General features: G+C 41.3%; 1 protein-coding gene across 1 annotated transcript in view; it reads left to right on the plus strand.

The window, feature by feature from the left end:
• piezo1 (piezo-type mechanosensitive ion channel component 1) overlaps window positions 1–17,914 on the plus strand; it is a 217,726-nt gene that overhangs the window by 131,485 nt on the left and 68,327 nt on the right. The window contains 4 exon segments of the mRNA XM_052028089.1: window positions 12,467–12,635; window positions 13,969–14,061; window positions 14,898–14,994; window positions 17,507–17,613. Coding sequence (XP_051884049.1) covers window positions 12,467–12,635; window positions 13,969–14,061; window positions 14,898–14,994; window positions 17,507–17,613 — 466 coding nt within the window.

Consider the following 17,914-nt stretch of genomic DNA (forward strand, 5'->3'; position numbering starts at 1 on the left):
TGAGCAAACCAACACAAGAGGCAGACCGGAAAATCGAAAAGAAAATTGCAGATGCTGGAAGTCTGAAATAAAAACAGAAAATGCTAGAAACACTCAGCAGGTTAGGCAACATCTGTGGAAAGGAAAATAAAGTTAATATTTCAGGTCAAAGACCTGAGAGTTTTTGACCTGAAACAGTAACCCTGTTTCTCTTTTCACAGATGCTTTCTGGCCTGTTTTTTCCTTCTGTTTGAAGGATAAGCCTACTTGACCTCATCCTCACCAGTTTACCTGTGGCAGATGCATCTGTCCCTGATATCATTGTTAGAAGTGACCACTGCACAATCCATGGGGAGACCAAGTCCCTTCTTCACACCAAGGACACTGTCCAAGGTGCTTTGTGACACTACAGATGTGCTCAATGGGATAGTCTCAGCACAGTTCTGACAGCTCAAAACTGTGTACCATCAGCAGCAGCAGAAATGTACATCACCACAATGATTAATCTCATTGCCCGGCATATCCCTCACTCCACATTACTATCAAGTCAGGAGATCAGCCATGGTTCAGTGAGGAGTGCAGAAGGGCAAGTCAGGAGCAGCACTAGGCACATCTAAAAATGTGGACGTGCCACCTTAGTGAAGTTAGAACACTGAAGTAATTATGTAAGCTCAACGGCAAGATCAGCAATGCAATGGAGCTAAGTGATCTCACAACCAATGGATCAGATCAAAGCTCTGCAGTCGTACCACATCTAGTCATGAATATTGGTGGACCATTAAATAGCTAATAGGAGGAGGAGGCTGTAGTACCAAAGACCTGCACTCTAGGACTAGCTGTGTCTCAACCAAGCTGTTCCTGTACAGTTACAATACTGACATCTACCTGACAGTGTGGAAAAATACTCAGGCACATCCTGTTCACAAAAAGCACGACACATCCAATTCAGCTAAATAGCACCCTATCAGTCTACTCTTAATCATTAGCACAGTGATGGAAGCTGTCATTAATTATGCTATCATTATGGCCTTTACTCACAGATGACCTATACACCAACACCTAGTTTAGGTTTCAACAGGAATAGGCAATCAAAAAAAACCAAGTGGCTCAGTTTCAAACTGCATCACAGCCATGCTCTCAATATGGACCAAAGAGCTGAATTCCGGAGGTGAGAGTGATGGCCCTTGACATCAAGATAGCATTTGACCAAGTTTGGCATCCAGGTACCCCAGTAAACCTGAAATCACTGGGCATCCAGGTGATAGGAGTCACACCTCACTAAGGAAGATAGTTGTGTTTGTTGGAAATCAATTATCCCAACCTTGGGAAGCACTGCAGGAGTTCCCTAGGGCAGGGTCCTAGGCCCAACCATCTCCAGCTGCTTCATCAATGTCCTTCCTTTCATTATCAGGTTAAAAATGAGAATGCTTACAGATGATTGCACAATGTTCAATTCCATTCACAACTCCTCAGCAAAGGAAGCAGCCCATGTCTGCATGCAGCAAGACCTGGACAACATTCAGGCCATGGGATCATTATGGCAAGTAATATTCATTCCACTAAAGTTCTCAGAAATAGCAACCGCCAGTAAGGGAGAGTCTAACCATTTACCCTTGATGTTCAATGGCATTATCATCACCAAGTCTCCTGCTATCCATATCCCAGTGGTCACCACTGACCAGAAACTTAACTGGACCAGCCACATAAATGTTGTAACTATATACAGGTCAGCAGCTGAGCATCTTGTGGCAGGTGACTCATCACCTGATACCCCAAAGCCTTTCCCCCATCTACAAGACATGAGAGGAGTGTGTTGGAATACTCTCCACTTGCCGAGAGGACTTCAGCGCCAACAACTCAAAAAGCTCAATGTTGTCCAGGACAAAAGAGACAGCTTGAATGGCTCTAGTATGTACCATCTACAAAATGCAGTGCAATTACTCACCCAGGCTACTGTGACAGTACCTCCTGAAGCCATGACCTCTGCCACCAAGAAGGATGAGACAACAGGTACGTGGAAACACCACCACCTACATGTTCCCTTGAATGTTGCCACCACCCTGACTGGAAATATGTCACCTGTCCTTTATCTTTGCTGGGTCTAAATCCTGGGACTCCCTGCCTAACAGCACTTTCGGAGTACTTTCACTGGAAGGATCGCACTGGTTCAGGAAAAGGTGATGGTGAGCCACCTTCAAGGACAGTTGGGAATGTACAATAAATGTTAGCCTTGCCCAGATCCTGAAAATGAATAAAGAAAAAGGGCAACTGCATCCTGTAAGGTGCATCATCTTTTCCATGTTTTGCTGCCTTGATGATATTTCACAAAGTTCAACAGCAGTTGACCCTTTTGAATCCAACTGCAGTTTGATTTCTCATAGGAGCATGATTCATGCAGCCTAGAACAGGACTTATTGCATTGGGCATTGCTATTTGCAACATCGCTCTCATGTTCTAAAACCTTTGCTGCATTTTTATTTTGCTCTTCAACTTTAATTTCTTCAATAATCTCTGGTTTAGTACAGCAAACCAGATTCAAGTTTGGTTTTCCATTCGCATGCTTTTTGGTTACCTGTGTAACAAATGAACAATCCACAGTTATAATCACAGAACTGAACACTGAAATTCCATCTGTGGCAGAGGAAACAATAATTGGGTCAAAACCTGCCCTCCATGTGTATTTAACTGATTGATGATTAAGGTGAATTTTGAGGGGTCACGGGCGTTTTTCTGTCTGCCTCCCCTATTCAGAGATATGCCTGGGATTATTATAGTGCATGGTGGCAGACAGCAAGCATAGGTCCTTTAGCTTGCCAGTGTGAATGCAGAATGAAGATGGCAATTCACAGGTGCTGAATCCATTTGTGAATAGTGATGATAGTCTGAGCAGACAAGCCAGTGACCAAGCTGATCAAATGACTGAAAGAGAAAGTCTGATGTTATATGGCATCCTTGGCGTGCAGTGGGGGTAAAGTAGTTGAACAAAATAACCTGGAACTAAATGCATTGAGTAGTAGGTGAGACAGCTATTAATAGGCTGTAAAAAAACAAAATCTTATTCTCAAAAGGAAGTGGCTGTAAAACTTTGAATTGTTAACGTTTCATCTATTCTTAATTCCAAATATGTGAAATGTTTCATCTGAAATCAACTGCAATGGATGGATGAATTAATTAGTGACCACATCCCAGAAAAACCAGCCATATTTCAATATGTTTTAACTCTGTGTATAGAATTGAATGATTTGTTTACACTTGCATGATGGCAATACCTGTGTCACCAGTTTTGGGTCCATGACTGGTGCTTAATGCCCAATCTGGTTTTTAGCCCATCTCTCCATCAGTTGGAAGTCTGTCCAAATGCGAAGTCAACTGGTTGAAAAATCATTAAACAAATTACAAGCAGAGTAAGAAACAATCTTAAGCTGGCTCTGGAATATGAACTGCCTTATAGAACCATAAAACAATACAGCACAATACAGGCCCTTCGGCCCACCATGTTGTGCCGCCCTTCAAACCACAAAAGACTATCTAACCCCTTCCTCCCACATATCCCTCTATCTTAAATTCCTCCATATGCTTATCTAACAATCTCTTGAATTTGTCCAATGTATCAGCCTCCACCACCACCCCAGGCAGCGCATTCCATGCACCAACCACTCTCTGGGTGAAAAACCTCCCTCTGACATCCCCCTTGAACTTCCCACCCATTACCTTAAAGCTACGTCCTCTTGTTTTGAGCATTGGTGCCCTGGGAAAGAGGTGCTGGCTGTCCACTCTATCTATTCCTCTCAATATCTTGTATATCATGTCTCCCCTCATCCTCCTTCTCTCCAATGAGAACAGCCCTAGCTCCTTTAGTCTCTCCTCATAATCCATACTCTCTAATCCAGGCAGAGTCCTGGTAAATCTCCTCTGTACACTTTCCAATGCCTCCACATCCTTCCTATAATGAGGCGACCAGAACTGGACACAGTACTCTAAGTGTGGCCTAACCAGAGTTTTGTAAAGCTGCATCATCACTTCGCGGCTCTTAAATTCGATCCCCCGACTTATGAAAGCTAACATCCCATAAGCTTTCTTAACTACCCTATCTATCTGTGAGGCGACTTTCAGTGATCTGTGGATATGAACCCCCAGATCCCTCTGCTCCTCCACACTGCCCAGAATCCTGCCATTTTACCTTGTACTTTGCCTTGGAGTTTGTCCTTCCAAAGTGTACTACCTCACACTTCTCTGGATTGAACTCCATCAGCCCAGCTCTGCATCCTATCAATATCCCTCTGCAAGCTTCGACTGCCCTCCACACTATCCACAACACCACCAATCTTTGTGTCATCTGCAAACTTGCTAACCCAGCCTTCCACCCCCTCATCTAAGTCGTTAATAAATATCACAAAAAGTAGAGGTCCCAGAACCAATCCCTGTGGGACACCGCTAGTCACAGCCCTCCAATCCAAATGCACTCCCTCCACCACAACCCTCTGCTTTCTACAGGCAAGCCAATTCTGAATCCACACAGCCAAGCCTCCCTGGATCCCTTGGCCTCTGACCTTCTGAAGAAGCCTACCGTGCGGAACCTTGTCAAACACCTTACTAAAATCCATGTAGACCACATCCACTGCACTACCCTCATCAATCTTCCTGGTCACTTCCTCAAAGAACCCTATCAGGCTTGTGAGGCAAGATCTTCCCTTCACAAAGCCATGCTGGCTGTCCCTAATCAGTCCATGATTCTCTAAATGCTCATAGATCCTATCTCTTAGAATCTTTTCTAACAGCTTACCCACCACAGACGTAAGGCTCACCGGCCTGTAATTCCCTGGACTATCCCTACTACCTTTTCTGAATAAGGGGACAACATTCGCCACCCTCCAATCCTCCGGTACCATCCCCGTGGACAACAAGGACTCAAAGATCCTAACCAACGGTTCAGCAATCTCCTCTCTCGCCTCATGAAGCAGCCTGGGGTATTTTCCATCAGGCCCCAGGGACTTACCTGTCCTAATATTTTCTAACAACTCCAACACATCCTCTCTCTTAATATCTACAACTCTAGAACATTACCCTTACCAACACTGTCCTCTGCATCATCAAGACCCCTCTCCTTGGTGAATACTGAAGAGAAGTATTCATTGAGAACCTCACCCACTTCCACAGCTTCCAGGCACATCCTCTCACCTTTGTCTTTAATCGGACCTACCTTTACCCTAGTCATCCTTCTGCTCTTTATGTACGAGAGAAAAGCCTTGGGATTCTCCTTAACCCTACTCGTCAAAGCCTTTTCATGTCCCCTTCTCGCTTTCGTCAGCCCTTTCTTAAGTTCCTTCCTTGCGACTCTATATTCCTCATGAGCCCTGTCTGATCCTTGCTGCTTACACCTTATGTATACTGCCTTCTTCTTCCTAACTAGTTGTTCCACCTCTCTCGTCACCCACGGTTCCTTCACCCTGCCATTCCTTCTCTGCCTCACCGGGACAAATTTATCCCTAACATCCTGCAAAAGATCCCTGAACATCAACCACATCTCCATAGTACATTTCCCTTCAAAAAATGTCATCCCAATTTACACTCCCAAGTTCTCGCCTTATAGCCTCATAATTCACCCTTCCCCAATTAAATATCTTCCCGTCCTCTCTGCTCCTATCCCTGTCCATGACAATGCTAAAGGTTATGGAGCAATGGTCACTGTCCCCCAAATGCTTACCCACCGATAGATCTGTCACCTGACCCGGTTCATTATCTAAAACTAGATTTAATATGGCATTCCCTCTAGTCGGCCTGTCAACATACTGTGTCAGGAATCCGTCCTGGACACACTTAACAAACTGCGTCCTGTCTAAACCCTTGGCACTAAGTAGGTGCCAATCAATATTTGGGAAGTTGAAGTCTTCCATTATAATAACACTGTTATTTTCGCTTCTTTCCAAAATCTGCCTCCCAATCTGCTCCTCAATATCCCTACTGCTACTGGGGGGCCTATAGAATACTCCCAGTAGAGTAACAAAATTTGATTCCGTAAACATTTTACCACTGAAGGAGCAACATTTTGGTAAGTTCATTAATGTGGCAGTTTTCAGAGTGTGACACAATATGAGCATTTAAACTTTAGCTTTGCAGTGTATCCAGATATTTGCCAGCTTTGTTTTTGAATCTAGCCACACTTCTGTCTTTCCCTTCTCCCTGGAAATGAATGCCTCCTCCTGATGTGGGGTATCAGTGCTGAGAATTTGAAGGCTATTCAGCGGCAGGTAATACCACAGCTGCGTGTGATTTTCTTTCTCTCTCCTCTCTGATTGCTGATTAGAAACGCAGATGGCACAGATTGTCTCAGGGCCATTCACTGCTACAGGAAATTGGCTCAGGAAGTAACATGGTGATCATCTGCAGTAGACTGAAGCAAATGTGTCTGCCTCATTAACAGGGAAACTTGGTATATGACTGCTCTATTTTAGGTTAACATAGAAGGCACGTGCGGATAAAGAGTTAGTCGCAGAACAACAAAAAAAATTTTTTTAAACCTGCAGTTACTAAAACTTAAAATAATAACAGTAAGTGCCAGAAATGATCAGCAGGCCAGACAGCAACTGTCGGTAAAGAACCAGAGCTAATGTTTCGGGTCAAAGACCCAGGTGGGAGATGCACACTGTGAAAGGGATAGAAAAGGGAGGCCAAGTAGCATCATACTAAAGACTATTTGGCAAAGGAACTGAAAGCAAGGAGAAGAAAAACACATTTATGTTATGAGAAAGAGAAGAGGTTGAAGATGGGTGGAGCGGGGAAAGGAGATGTAGGAAGGGAAAAATGAAAAGAAAAGGGAAAAGATGAGACCAGGATAAAAGATTAGGAACAGGAATATTGAGTGAGAAAGAGTAAACTGTAAGAGGGAAAGTTGCTGGATATCAGGAAGAAGAGGGATGTGAAGGAATTTTACTGCCAGTGGTGAACAGACGTCTCGTGGCTGGATGGCTGTTAATTAATGACAGGAAGAGGCGTGAGCCATCTCGGGGCTCTCGCACACTGGTGAACAACCTGAGGGCAGTGCAGTATCACATATGTCAGTACCTGAGGTGGCCAGCAGAAAGGTAGACCTATGGACTTGAGGATAAGCTTGAGTTAGAATCTTCCTCGCAAAGATTTTGGAGTCCACCACCAGCTACTGGATCAGTTTACTATGCCCTCCATGGCTGCATTTCCCCCTTGCCCCTCCCTCCCCCAATAACTGAAGAATCAAGGCCTCGGGCTTAAATTCTTAATAGCCCTTTAGTGCAGAAACTTTAAAGCCAATTGTAGCAGCTCAGTTGCTGACCAGCCAAGAGCATATAACAGGAATTAAGATTATGCTTTTATAACCTGTGCAACCCAATTCATTTCTGCACAGTAGTTTTTGCACCCCACAGTGCCTCAGATGGAAACCTTTAGTTTCAGCTGGGCATTTGGCATTTTTGAGGCGAACTGTTTCCATCCGGGAAGAGAAATAATTAAGGAATGAGTCACTCTTGGCTGCTTTTCTGCACCTCCAGGGCTGGTTATAGGCTGGTACGAGCATATCATTGGATCACCTGTCTTTTACGTTTGGCTGCAAAATTATGTTCTGGACTGCTTGAAAAGGATTTTTTTTCCACCACACACACAGGGATTGAGAGTTTGCAAAAGTATTTTTCATTCATGCTGATTCACTACCTACTGTCAGTTCCTATGTAAAATTTCCAAGTGTTGCATACTTTGATTTTGATTGTTCTTTTGCCACCCATGATTGTATTTACTGGCAGCACACAACTCATGGCAGTGCCCTAGGGGACTGTTTCTATCCCTTACCTTCTGATATAGTCCCATTATTACATTTTCAAGATAAACATTGGATTTCTTCTTCTAGATTTTTGTTGTTGATGTAACTTCATCCAAAGGATTGGAAACACTAAGTAAGTCATCAGTAAGGCATGTCTTACCACTAAAGTAGATTTGTTTACAAGAACTAAACAGCATTTGATTGCTTTTACAATGTAAACTGCTGGAGGCCAATTCTAGACACTTTGGTCTAGAAATTAGACTGTGTGGCACTGATTATTACAATGCTATGCAACTGAAAATGTCCTTGCCATCTGGAGTGAAATGTGATAGCAGCCATTTCTAGATTTTTGCAAGTCATTCTGGAAATGCGGAGTAGACTTGATGGGCCGAATGGCCTAATTCTGCTCCTATGCCTTATGATCTTCAACCAGGGAGATACAGGAAAGCAGAAGCAAAAAGAAAGGGGAAAAGATTAGACCTGGAAAGTAGATGAGAAACAGGTACGGTAGTGTAGTGGTTAGCGTAGCGCTATTACAGCGCCAGAGACCCGGGTTCAATTCCGGCCACTGTCTGTAAGGAGATTGTATGTTCTCCCCGTGTCTGCGTGAGTTTCCTCCGGGTGCTCCGGTTTCCTCCCACATTCCAAAGACGTACGGGTTAGGAAGTTGTGGACAAGCTATGTTGGCGCCGGAACCGTGGCAACATTTGTGGGCTGCCCTCTGAACACTCTACACAAAAAGATGCATTTCGCGGTCTGTTTCGATGTACATATGACTAATAAAAATAAAGATATCGAAAGAATACTGAGTGAAGAGAAGTCACACATGCATGACTGATGTAACTTCCACATTAGTTGCTCATCGAATTATGTCATTCGCCAGAACAGGAAACGACACAAAGATGGTTGTCATTGTTGTGTTTCACTCTGTGGTAAGTATACTTTGAGCTGCATAGCGCTGAAATACAGTCCTATACAATCTAATTTCTGGACCAATGTCAGTGACTGGTCTCCAAGAGCTCTATTGTAAAAGCAGTTGCTGAGGAAATAGTTCACGTTACACAGGGAGCGACCATCGTTGTGCTTTCTCAGGTAAAGGTGGGTTTAGGTGGAGCAGCAAAGGTTGGGACTTCACTAAGGTAATTCCAGTGCTTACCTTTTGTCTTTCTGGGCTTCTTCCCCATTCCCCCCACTAGGCCAACAACTCTGCACAAGTACTGACCCATATTGCTACCCACTACCCACCAATCTTCCCTTCCCTTGACCCTCTGCTTGGTCCAGGCCCTGACTTCCCCTTTCCTGCCTCCAAACCCACTCGCCCCTCACCAATCTATTGCTTTTCTGATCTTTTACAGTGGAGGCTCTGATAATCTAGCCTCACCCGATCCTGCTCACTTACCTGATCCCTATCTCTAACCCAGCTCCCCCACCTTGCTACAGATCTAATCGCAGACCCTTAATCCCTAACCTTCAGTCCTACACCGCCAACCTTTCACCATTTAGCTGATCACCAAGCAGGCTCTGATGGGACCTCTGTTTACGACTTCCTCTCCCCCATTGGCCTCAGGCCTGGAAGGTACATTCACAGCCAAGAAAATGTGGGATGCCAATTCTGAAGTTTGCAGCAGCGGGCTCCTGACTGAAACAGCCAATGTACCATGTGACAACCATTTGGCTCATCCTTTAAGGTGCACTGGAATTTCTAGACCTTTGTTTATAATCCTCCCAATAATTCTCTAAAATGGAAATACTTTCCCACCCTTAATCCAATTTTTCTCCCAAATCTCACAATTAACAAACCCCTCGGACACTTTTAGAGTAAATTTGTTTCAGCCTGTTTCCACGTCAGTCACCTGTGTGATTTCTGATGCCCACAGTTTTATTGTATACCTTGTATTCGAGAGAATTAAAACTGATTCAGTAAGATGCTTCGGTGAACCTGCATTGTGCAACTTGTATGATTGCTTATGCTCCACTGAAGTTTGTAAAAACATGAATTAACTGGCTAGAAACCAGGACCAGGCACATTTACTCCATGTGTGATTCACATTTATATTCTAGGGAATATTTTGAGTTGGGTGGTTTTGCATTTGCTACAGATGAAGTTTTATATTGGTTGAAGGGGACAAAATGTAATGATCTAACTTTCAAGCTGCAATGTGCTTTTGTCAATGGTGCCATCTTGTGACTCAAATTGAAAATAATCATTCAGACATTCCTGTGGAAATATTTGGATTCTATGTATATAAGATCTTCCTCCTAATCATCTGAGATATTTCATGCAGAAAAATAAGACATTAAGCATTCCAAAAGAGTTTAAAGCATATCATTGCATCCTAAGACGCTATAGTTATTATATATCTCATGACTGAGATTATGTCTGGATATCATTTGTCTATGCCCATTAATGTTTTATAAAATAAGGCAGAAATTATAGACTAGATTTTTCTATTTTAGCTCTTTTTTTGTTGGCTGCATTATGCTGATTTTCACAGCTCATACTTTCTGCATTATTCATGCACAATTTAAGTGTGAGGCGGGGATGTGGCTGGTAAATGTTGGTGGTTCTAAAAGAACTGCTGGTATTTGCTTTTTAAATGGAAACAGGTTTGGGATCTCCACAAATGTGTAGTCAAATACGGAAAATTGGCAACAGTTGGCAGCAAATGTTTTGAAATCCTACACCAGAATTCCTTGTGGAATTATGAAGACTCCCCAGTATTTATGCTGGGCAACTGACTCTCTGATCTTGTGCCGGGTTAGGTGATGCAGAATCTGAGGTCCCACTGATTTCAATGGGGATTGTAGGGCTCTGGGGGGAGAAAAGGAAAAGAGTAGGGGAAGTCCTTTCTTAACATCTTTGGTATTGTTTAATGTTTGATCTGATTTGATTTTTTTTGGCTGTAATTTTAAAAATTATTTCCAGAACCCTTACAACTTTGACAGCATGGCTGGGGTTGGGCTTCAATGGCTGTCAGAACAATCAGGGGCAATTTAGAGGTTTAACATCTTTAGTGAACTCTTGGAGACCCTGCTGCTGCTCAGGTGACGTTGCTAGAGTCCATGTGGCTTTGGGCCTGCATAGTAGGCAGGTGCATTTGGACCGGGTAAATAAGAGTGTGCAGTGACCCCAGATGGCAGGTCTCTGGCCCAGAGTATTGAAGGCAAAATACTGCAGAGGTTGAAAACCTGAAATAAACACAGAAAAGACTAGAAGTATTCAGTAAGTCAGGTAGCATCTCTGGAGAGGGCAATAGTTATCATTTTAGCTTGTTGACCTTTCATCTTCCTTTGAAAGTCTATCATGTTGAAATCTTAATTCTGTTTCTCCCTCCATGGATACTGCCAGACCGCTGCATATTTCTGGCAGTTTCTTTACAATTAAGTACTACAGGGTTTTCATTGTAAGTTAATTGAATGGTAGAGGTGGCTGTCAGGAAATTTGGTACAATCTGTAAAATAGCTCTCCCTTTGCTAAAGGATATATTTGTGTTTTCATTCATTCAAGTTTCTTGTTGTCATAGGCATACATAAACATACAGCAACAACACAGTACGGTACAAGAAAGGGACAAACATAAATTAACATAAATGTAAATTAGCATAAATTATACATATCTATATATAATCCTAACCCTAATGAGATCTCTCATTCTCTTGTATGTCAATCAGTCACTTGAAAAATAAAACTGGTGGCAAAAATTTGCAATTCATACAATATTGCAGGTCTTTTTAGAACCATCTCCAATTCACAAAGTGCTTGAACAAAAGGACACCCCCACTACTAATGAGATGGATCATACATTTGCTTGATCATTGTTTAGTCATCATGAGCTCAGGTTCAATGGAGAACCCACTTCACTGTATTTCAACTTACAAGTTGTATCACATGCCATCTTATAAACTGGCTTGATTCCAGGAAGCAGTAAAGTAAGCACATCAGTAGATCAATCCTCGGGCTAGATCCTACTGAAATCAGCATTAAGCAGGAAGTAGATTGGTAAGCAGTAGAAATAACACAGTTATAAGAGATACAGGCTAGCTATTACGTATGGTAGGCACAACATGTTTAGGAGTAATGAGTGATTTTGTACCTGTGGCCCCCAAAGTTTGCCATCACTGGGCAATCCTAGGTCTGTGGTAGGCAGATGGGTGGTTGTTGTTGTGCCATGGTTAAGAAATATTTTCTGTTTATTTAGCAACTTTTGTACAGAACAATTGAAACCACTTTAAACCAGCTCTGCTTTTCTCCCTTCTGAATCTTTGCTCAAACAAGCCCCTTCCAAGTCAGTTTAAACCCTCCCAAAAGCACTAGCAGACCTGCCCATAAAGAAATTGGTCCCAGCTCAGTTGCTGTGCAACCCATTAGAATGTTCAGGTCTCACCTTCCCCAGAACTGGTCCTGCTGTTGCAAGAACCTAAAGCCTTTACTGCTGTAGCATCTTGCTAGCCATCATACATTCATCTACACTACCAGTTAAACATTGTTTGCAATGCAATTTTTCTCCCTCTGTGATATTTAATATGTCTCTGTTCTCCCAGTTTTGGGAATTCAACATAGATCCAAGGGTAAATGGTCCATAGTATGAGAATAAGATACATTCTAAGTTTTAAAGATTTATTTTACAGTTCAGGTTGACTGTTGTTCAGTTTTTAAAGTTTAATCAGTTTTGGTATAATAATTTGAATCCTCTATTTTTAGATTGTTTGGTCTAAAGGATATTATCCACTCAAACTGCAGCCATCCTCACGAGCTTGTGCTCAACATGAATCATACATGGCCTGCTTTTGCAAATCCTGCAGTCCTACTGCTACTTTATTACACTGTAGCGTCGCTCCTGAAGCTAAAGAGAAAAACATCAGGCACTACAGTAAGTGCAAATTGAACAGCTTACTAGCATCGTGCTTTAAAGTTCAAGCAATAGTAGTTGAACATTAATGTTCTTTATTCTTTACTAGTTTGGCATAAATTAGGTAGCATCGCTGCCTCTTGTCATTTTTCTCATGTTTTTTTTCCTTACATTAATGATTGTGGCTGGTTTATTTAAAAAGCCAAAAATCCCAGTAATAGAACAAAATATGTTCCATTATCTTTAATAAAGAGGGCAGTGTTTGCATAACAAAAATGGTAGTTCTCTTCATTCACTAATTTTGCCAGCAACAAACATTCCAGTGTGTTTTGTACTGGAATATAAAGACAGAATTGCTAACCAGGTACCCTGTGCTTTAACTGAAGCAAAGTCCTTTAATTCTAGTATGGTGTACAATTTACAATTGTTTGTAGATTGTGACATGGTTGTCTTGAACTTCATAGCAGATATTTTTCACTTAAAGAAGACTTGGTTTTATATAGTGCCTTTAAGGAGGTCTCATGGTGCATCACAACCCAGATCATCCTCAATCCAGCTGCGCCTCATGTTCCCACTTGTAGTTCCCTCACCGTTGTACTTGCCATCCTTGAGGCCTTACTGATGAAGTCCTTTTGCACTGATTTTAAACAATTCTGAAATACATTTAAAGTAATTGGAAAATATAGAAACTTTTAATTCTATTTTTACATTTTTAAGAAATCTTAAAGATTATTCGTAAACATACTTAACTGGTGTATACTAATTTTAAAAATTAATATTAGCTTTTTTAAAAGGAGACAAAAACCGTTAGCTTCAATTATCATTCTAATGAAGGTCAACAACCCTACACAAATGAATGAGACCACACTCTATGTGGCAGCTGTGTCTGGTGTAAAGCTGTGGGACCAGATAGGGAAGTGTATTCGGCCCCTTAGTTTAGTACTAATTAGAACCACCCCCTTCGCTCAGTGTGAGAAGTCATATGTGCCTGCATCTCACCTCCAGATTGTTCCGTACATTTGCTCTGTGTTTTTAAAGTATAGTCAGTGTTGTAAAGTAGAAAACATGACAAACAGTTCACATAAAGCAAGAATACTGTGAAAATGATGAAACAATCTGTTTTTTTTGGTGATGTTGAGTGAAGGATAGCTATTGGCCTGGAGTAGTCACCTGCACTTTCAACTGTGCCTTGTGGAAGACAGTAGTTCAGCATTTCATTCATTCTGTATGTTAACTCTCCCATACCTTTTTAATGAATAGATTAGATTCTGTAATATGTTTGATAAACAATATAATAATTATCAATGTGCATGAGCAACTGGTGTGAACAGTCTGTGTTTTTGTTTAATTTCAGAAGGACATAGCACATAAAAATGGTGAAGAAGTTGAACTGGTAAATTTGGAGCCTTGGTCAATGAAACAGGATGAATCTGAAGATGAAGCTAAAGTAAGCAATGCTCAGCTTACATTGCTCAATAAAACTTCTCTTGAGTAGAAACAAGTACATAGTAGATTAGTTCTCTTAATGTCCCACATTCATTGGTCAATAGCCACAACTAAATATATAAAAGATTTAAAACTGGTTTATGCCAGATTGTTCCTCTGACCAGTTCATCAACTGTTCGTTTCTTAACTATCTTGCTCAAATATGGTAATCTGTATACAACAAATGCTCTAATATGGCATATCCAGTTATACAAATTAAAACTAAGGTGGAATTTTGGAAACTTTACCCAGAAAATATCTAGCAGATGCTGAAATAACATTTCTTATTCTATATGGAAATAACTTAGCAATAACTTGTATAACTGAAAATAGAAATGTTTAAAGTGAAGATAAGAACCATCATTAGCACTTTCTGTTTCTCTTTTTCATGCATCACCATATTTAATTGGTGAGTTATTGAACATGTCCTTGTTCACATGAAGTTATCTCAGAATGACCTTGATTTTTGTATAAGCAGGTACTAATGATTGGTCATGACCTGATGTGCTAACTCTGTTTCTCTCCCATTGGAGGCTGCCTGACCTCTTGCTGTCAATTTCTATTTTAATCCCTGATTTCTGGAATTTTGTTTCTTCACTATGGGAAAAGTACAGATCTGTGCTTGGTGCCTGCTCCAACTCCCTGACTGTGGCCAGAAGCCAAGCATTCTGAGAAACATAATCACTTGTATCTATCTTGCCAGCTTCTGTTATGATATGTGTACACTCCAGTATTGTGCAGTACAATGGAACTAAACTTCATTGATTCCTAACCTATGTTGTTTATTGTGGTTTCTAGCCAATGTTGCAACCTGCCAGTGGTGAGCATGGTGAAGGAGACAGCTACACTGTACATGTCATTAGTGGATCAGGGCAACCAGATGCAGTCGAATCTTGTAAGTTAGAATTTGATATAAAACACAAATGACTCTGGCATCACTGTTGTGGATAATAAGCATGTTAATTAAAAAATTAGCAGTCATGATGGATAATGTGCTTATGTTTTCAGCTAGATGTACATGTGTTTCAGTGAATTTTGTGCTTCTCAAGAAGTTTATTACAGGTTTAGAAGTAGGATCCAACATGATTTAGAATGAGCCAAGCAAACTTCAAATGACTGACTCAAAACTCTGCAGTCTTGCCCCGTCCACTTGTAAATGGGGGTAAACAATTGATATCTAGTCAGAAGAGGAGCTCTGTGAACAACCACAAACTCCAATGATGGCAATGCCTAAATTGTGAATACAAAGAACAAGGCTGAAGTGACTGAAAACATCTTCAGCCAGAAGTGCAAAGTAGATGATCCATTTTTTGCCTCCTTCAGAGATCCCCCATCATCATAGTCTTTAGCAATTCAAAGAACTGTGATATCAGGAAACAGTCAAGCAAATTGGATTCTTAAAGTGCACTGTGGCCAGGTAACATCCTGGATGTGACCCTGAAATCTTGTGTCCAAGAACTAGTCACACCTACTGTACAAGTTGTTATAATGTAGCTACAATATTGACATTTACCAAGGCCACCAGCCCAAAAGTGGAAAATTACCTAGGCATGTTGTCACGAACCAGCAACAAAAGAAACACACTGAGCATGATTCAGTGTTAAAAACTATTTTATTAATCACTACTTATGATAATACGTAAAATAAAAGTAAAAATGTTAGTATGTTAGAATTCAAAAATGTTAAACCTCGAACGTTAACCCCAAAACTAAACTCGTCGTGTGTGTGTGGGTGGCAAAGTCCAAAACTCCCAGTTCCGGAATGGTTCTTAAAGTTCAGTTCTGCAAGCCATAAGGTGAAACATGAGCAAGGGTTTCTTCAACAACCACCGTTGTCAGAAGATAAGACGTAGATGTAGAGAAACAGAGAGAGAGTACATATGAAATCCAAATGTTCCACGATGGAACCCAAACGACACTTCAGTGTTTACTCGGTAGTGACTTCCTCACCCCGAAAAGCATCCGAACCGTGGTCGTCCACACATAAATACCTGTTTCCTTCTACAGGTCAGCAACAAAGTGAACTCCACCGGATTACTTCCAACTTCCATACATGGATTTCTATGGCAAACACAGTTATTGTTTCTCATCCATCGATAGAGAAAACAAGCAGGCTGGTGTCTCTCTCCCTTCTCTCTCTCTCTCCTTCTTCTAACTTCTTCAACAACGTCATTACGTCCTTTATCTTCTATTGACGTAAGCACGCCACACACACAAATACACACGCACTCTCTATCTTAAAGGGACATTCACTGAGTCCGTAACAATGTTCATACAAATTAAGATTTACTGACAGTTCAAACTTAGACCAGAGTTTTGTTTTGGGACTTAATGTTAGACCTGCATTTTCAACACAAGTTATTTCCTAGTTCGACCTAGAATCACACAGTTTAACAGGGTCCCAGCCTTTCTCCATTGGTTACCACTAAAGTAAAGCTGAGAGCCTTGACCATCTGTAGTACAGATGCATTGTGGTTGATGGAATAAACAGTTTTATAAGATGAATATTTATGACTCATTGTGAAAAATTCAAAACAATTCCAAAATAAACTTTATTGAGACAGGAATGATCTTTCCAGTGATATTTTGCTGGCACTTAAATACTTCCACCTGCACTGTGAGAATATTGAGAAATAGCCAAGTGGTGCATAGTGGATGTTAGCTGAACTTAGTTGCATACAGTGCACTGATTTGTCATGGTTATTTGTTGATTACATCTTCTATATTTGTACTCTCAGTAGTTAGTTGTTTATTTATTTGATTAAATATAGTTAACATGTAATGTGTGTTCTTTAGTTGGTGCACATTTTGTATGTGATCAGTTCACTGGAATGGCAAGTGGTTGCTGGAAAACCATTTTTGGGTGGAATGTAGCCTTGTCTCCCTGGTCTTTGGTCATATTGCACCATACCTGTTGTTAGTGAGACAGCACTGTGGCTGGTGGAGCTGCAGTCCCACAGCTCCAGTAATCCTGACCTCAAGTGCAGTCTGTGTGTAGTTTGCACGTTCTTCCTGTTTCCTCTCACATCCCAAAGACATGCAGATTGAAGGGTAATTGGCCACTATAAACTGCCCCTAGTGTATAAATGAGTGGGAGTTGGTGGGAATGTGGGGAGAATAAAGTGGGATTAGTATAAATGTTTGCTTGAGGGTTGGCATGGATTGGTGGGCCAAGGGCTGTCTCCATACTGTATCACTCTGGTTCTCTGTGTAAACTGATTCTTCTTGATAAAAATGTGAAAATATAGGACTGAGTTCTAAGTCTGTTAAAAGTATTAGTTAATACCATTATGCTTTTTGGAAATGATGTTAGTCACTGCCCTATTTTATGTTAAGCAGAGGTATTCTTTATTACTTAATGAATGGTAATTAAATAAGGAATCACATGTATTTTTTTGTTCATTGCAGTAAATCACACGACCACACATGCACCTGGATATTCTCATTCACCGCTCCATGGCCTTGGACACATAATCATGCGACAGAGCTATATCTGCACACTCATCATCATGATGGTGAGTACCGCATGATCTTTTCTGATATCTTGATTACAGTTTGCTAACTTACCAGGATGCTGCTGATGTTTATAGTATTGGAAGATAAATAATCTCCTGCTAACTGATTCCATTCCCCTCCTCCTTCACCTCCTCCCTATCAGATACTTTCCTGTTCCCTCAATCTGATTCCTCCTGTCCTTGTGTGTCATTTACCTTTGCAGATTAAGCCCCAAGCCATGACATCTTTCATTCGGTCTTATAAACTGTGTACTGCTTGCCATGAATATTTCAATCAACTAAGCAGAGCTTTGCTCAAAGC

This window comes from Pristis pectinata, chromosome 13, assembly GCF_009764475.1.
Source record: "Pristis pectinata isolate sPriPec2 chromosome 13, sPriPec2.1.pri, whole genome shotgun sequence".
Taxonomy (NCBI): domain Eukaryota; kingdom Metazoa; phylum Chordata; class Chondrichthyes; order Rhinopristiformes; family Pristidae; genus Pristis; species Pristis pectinata.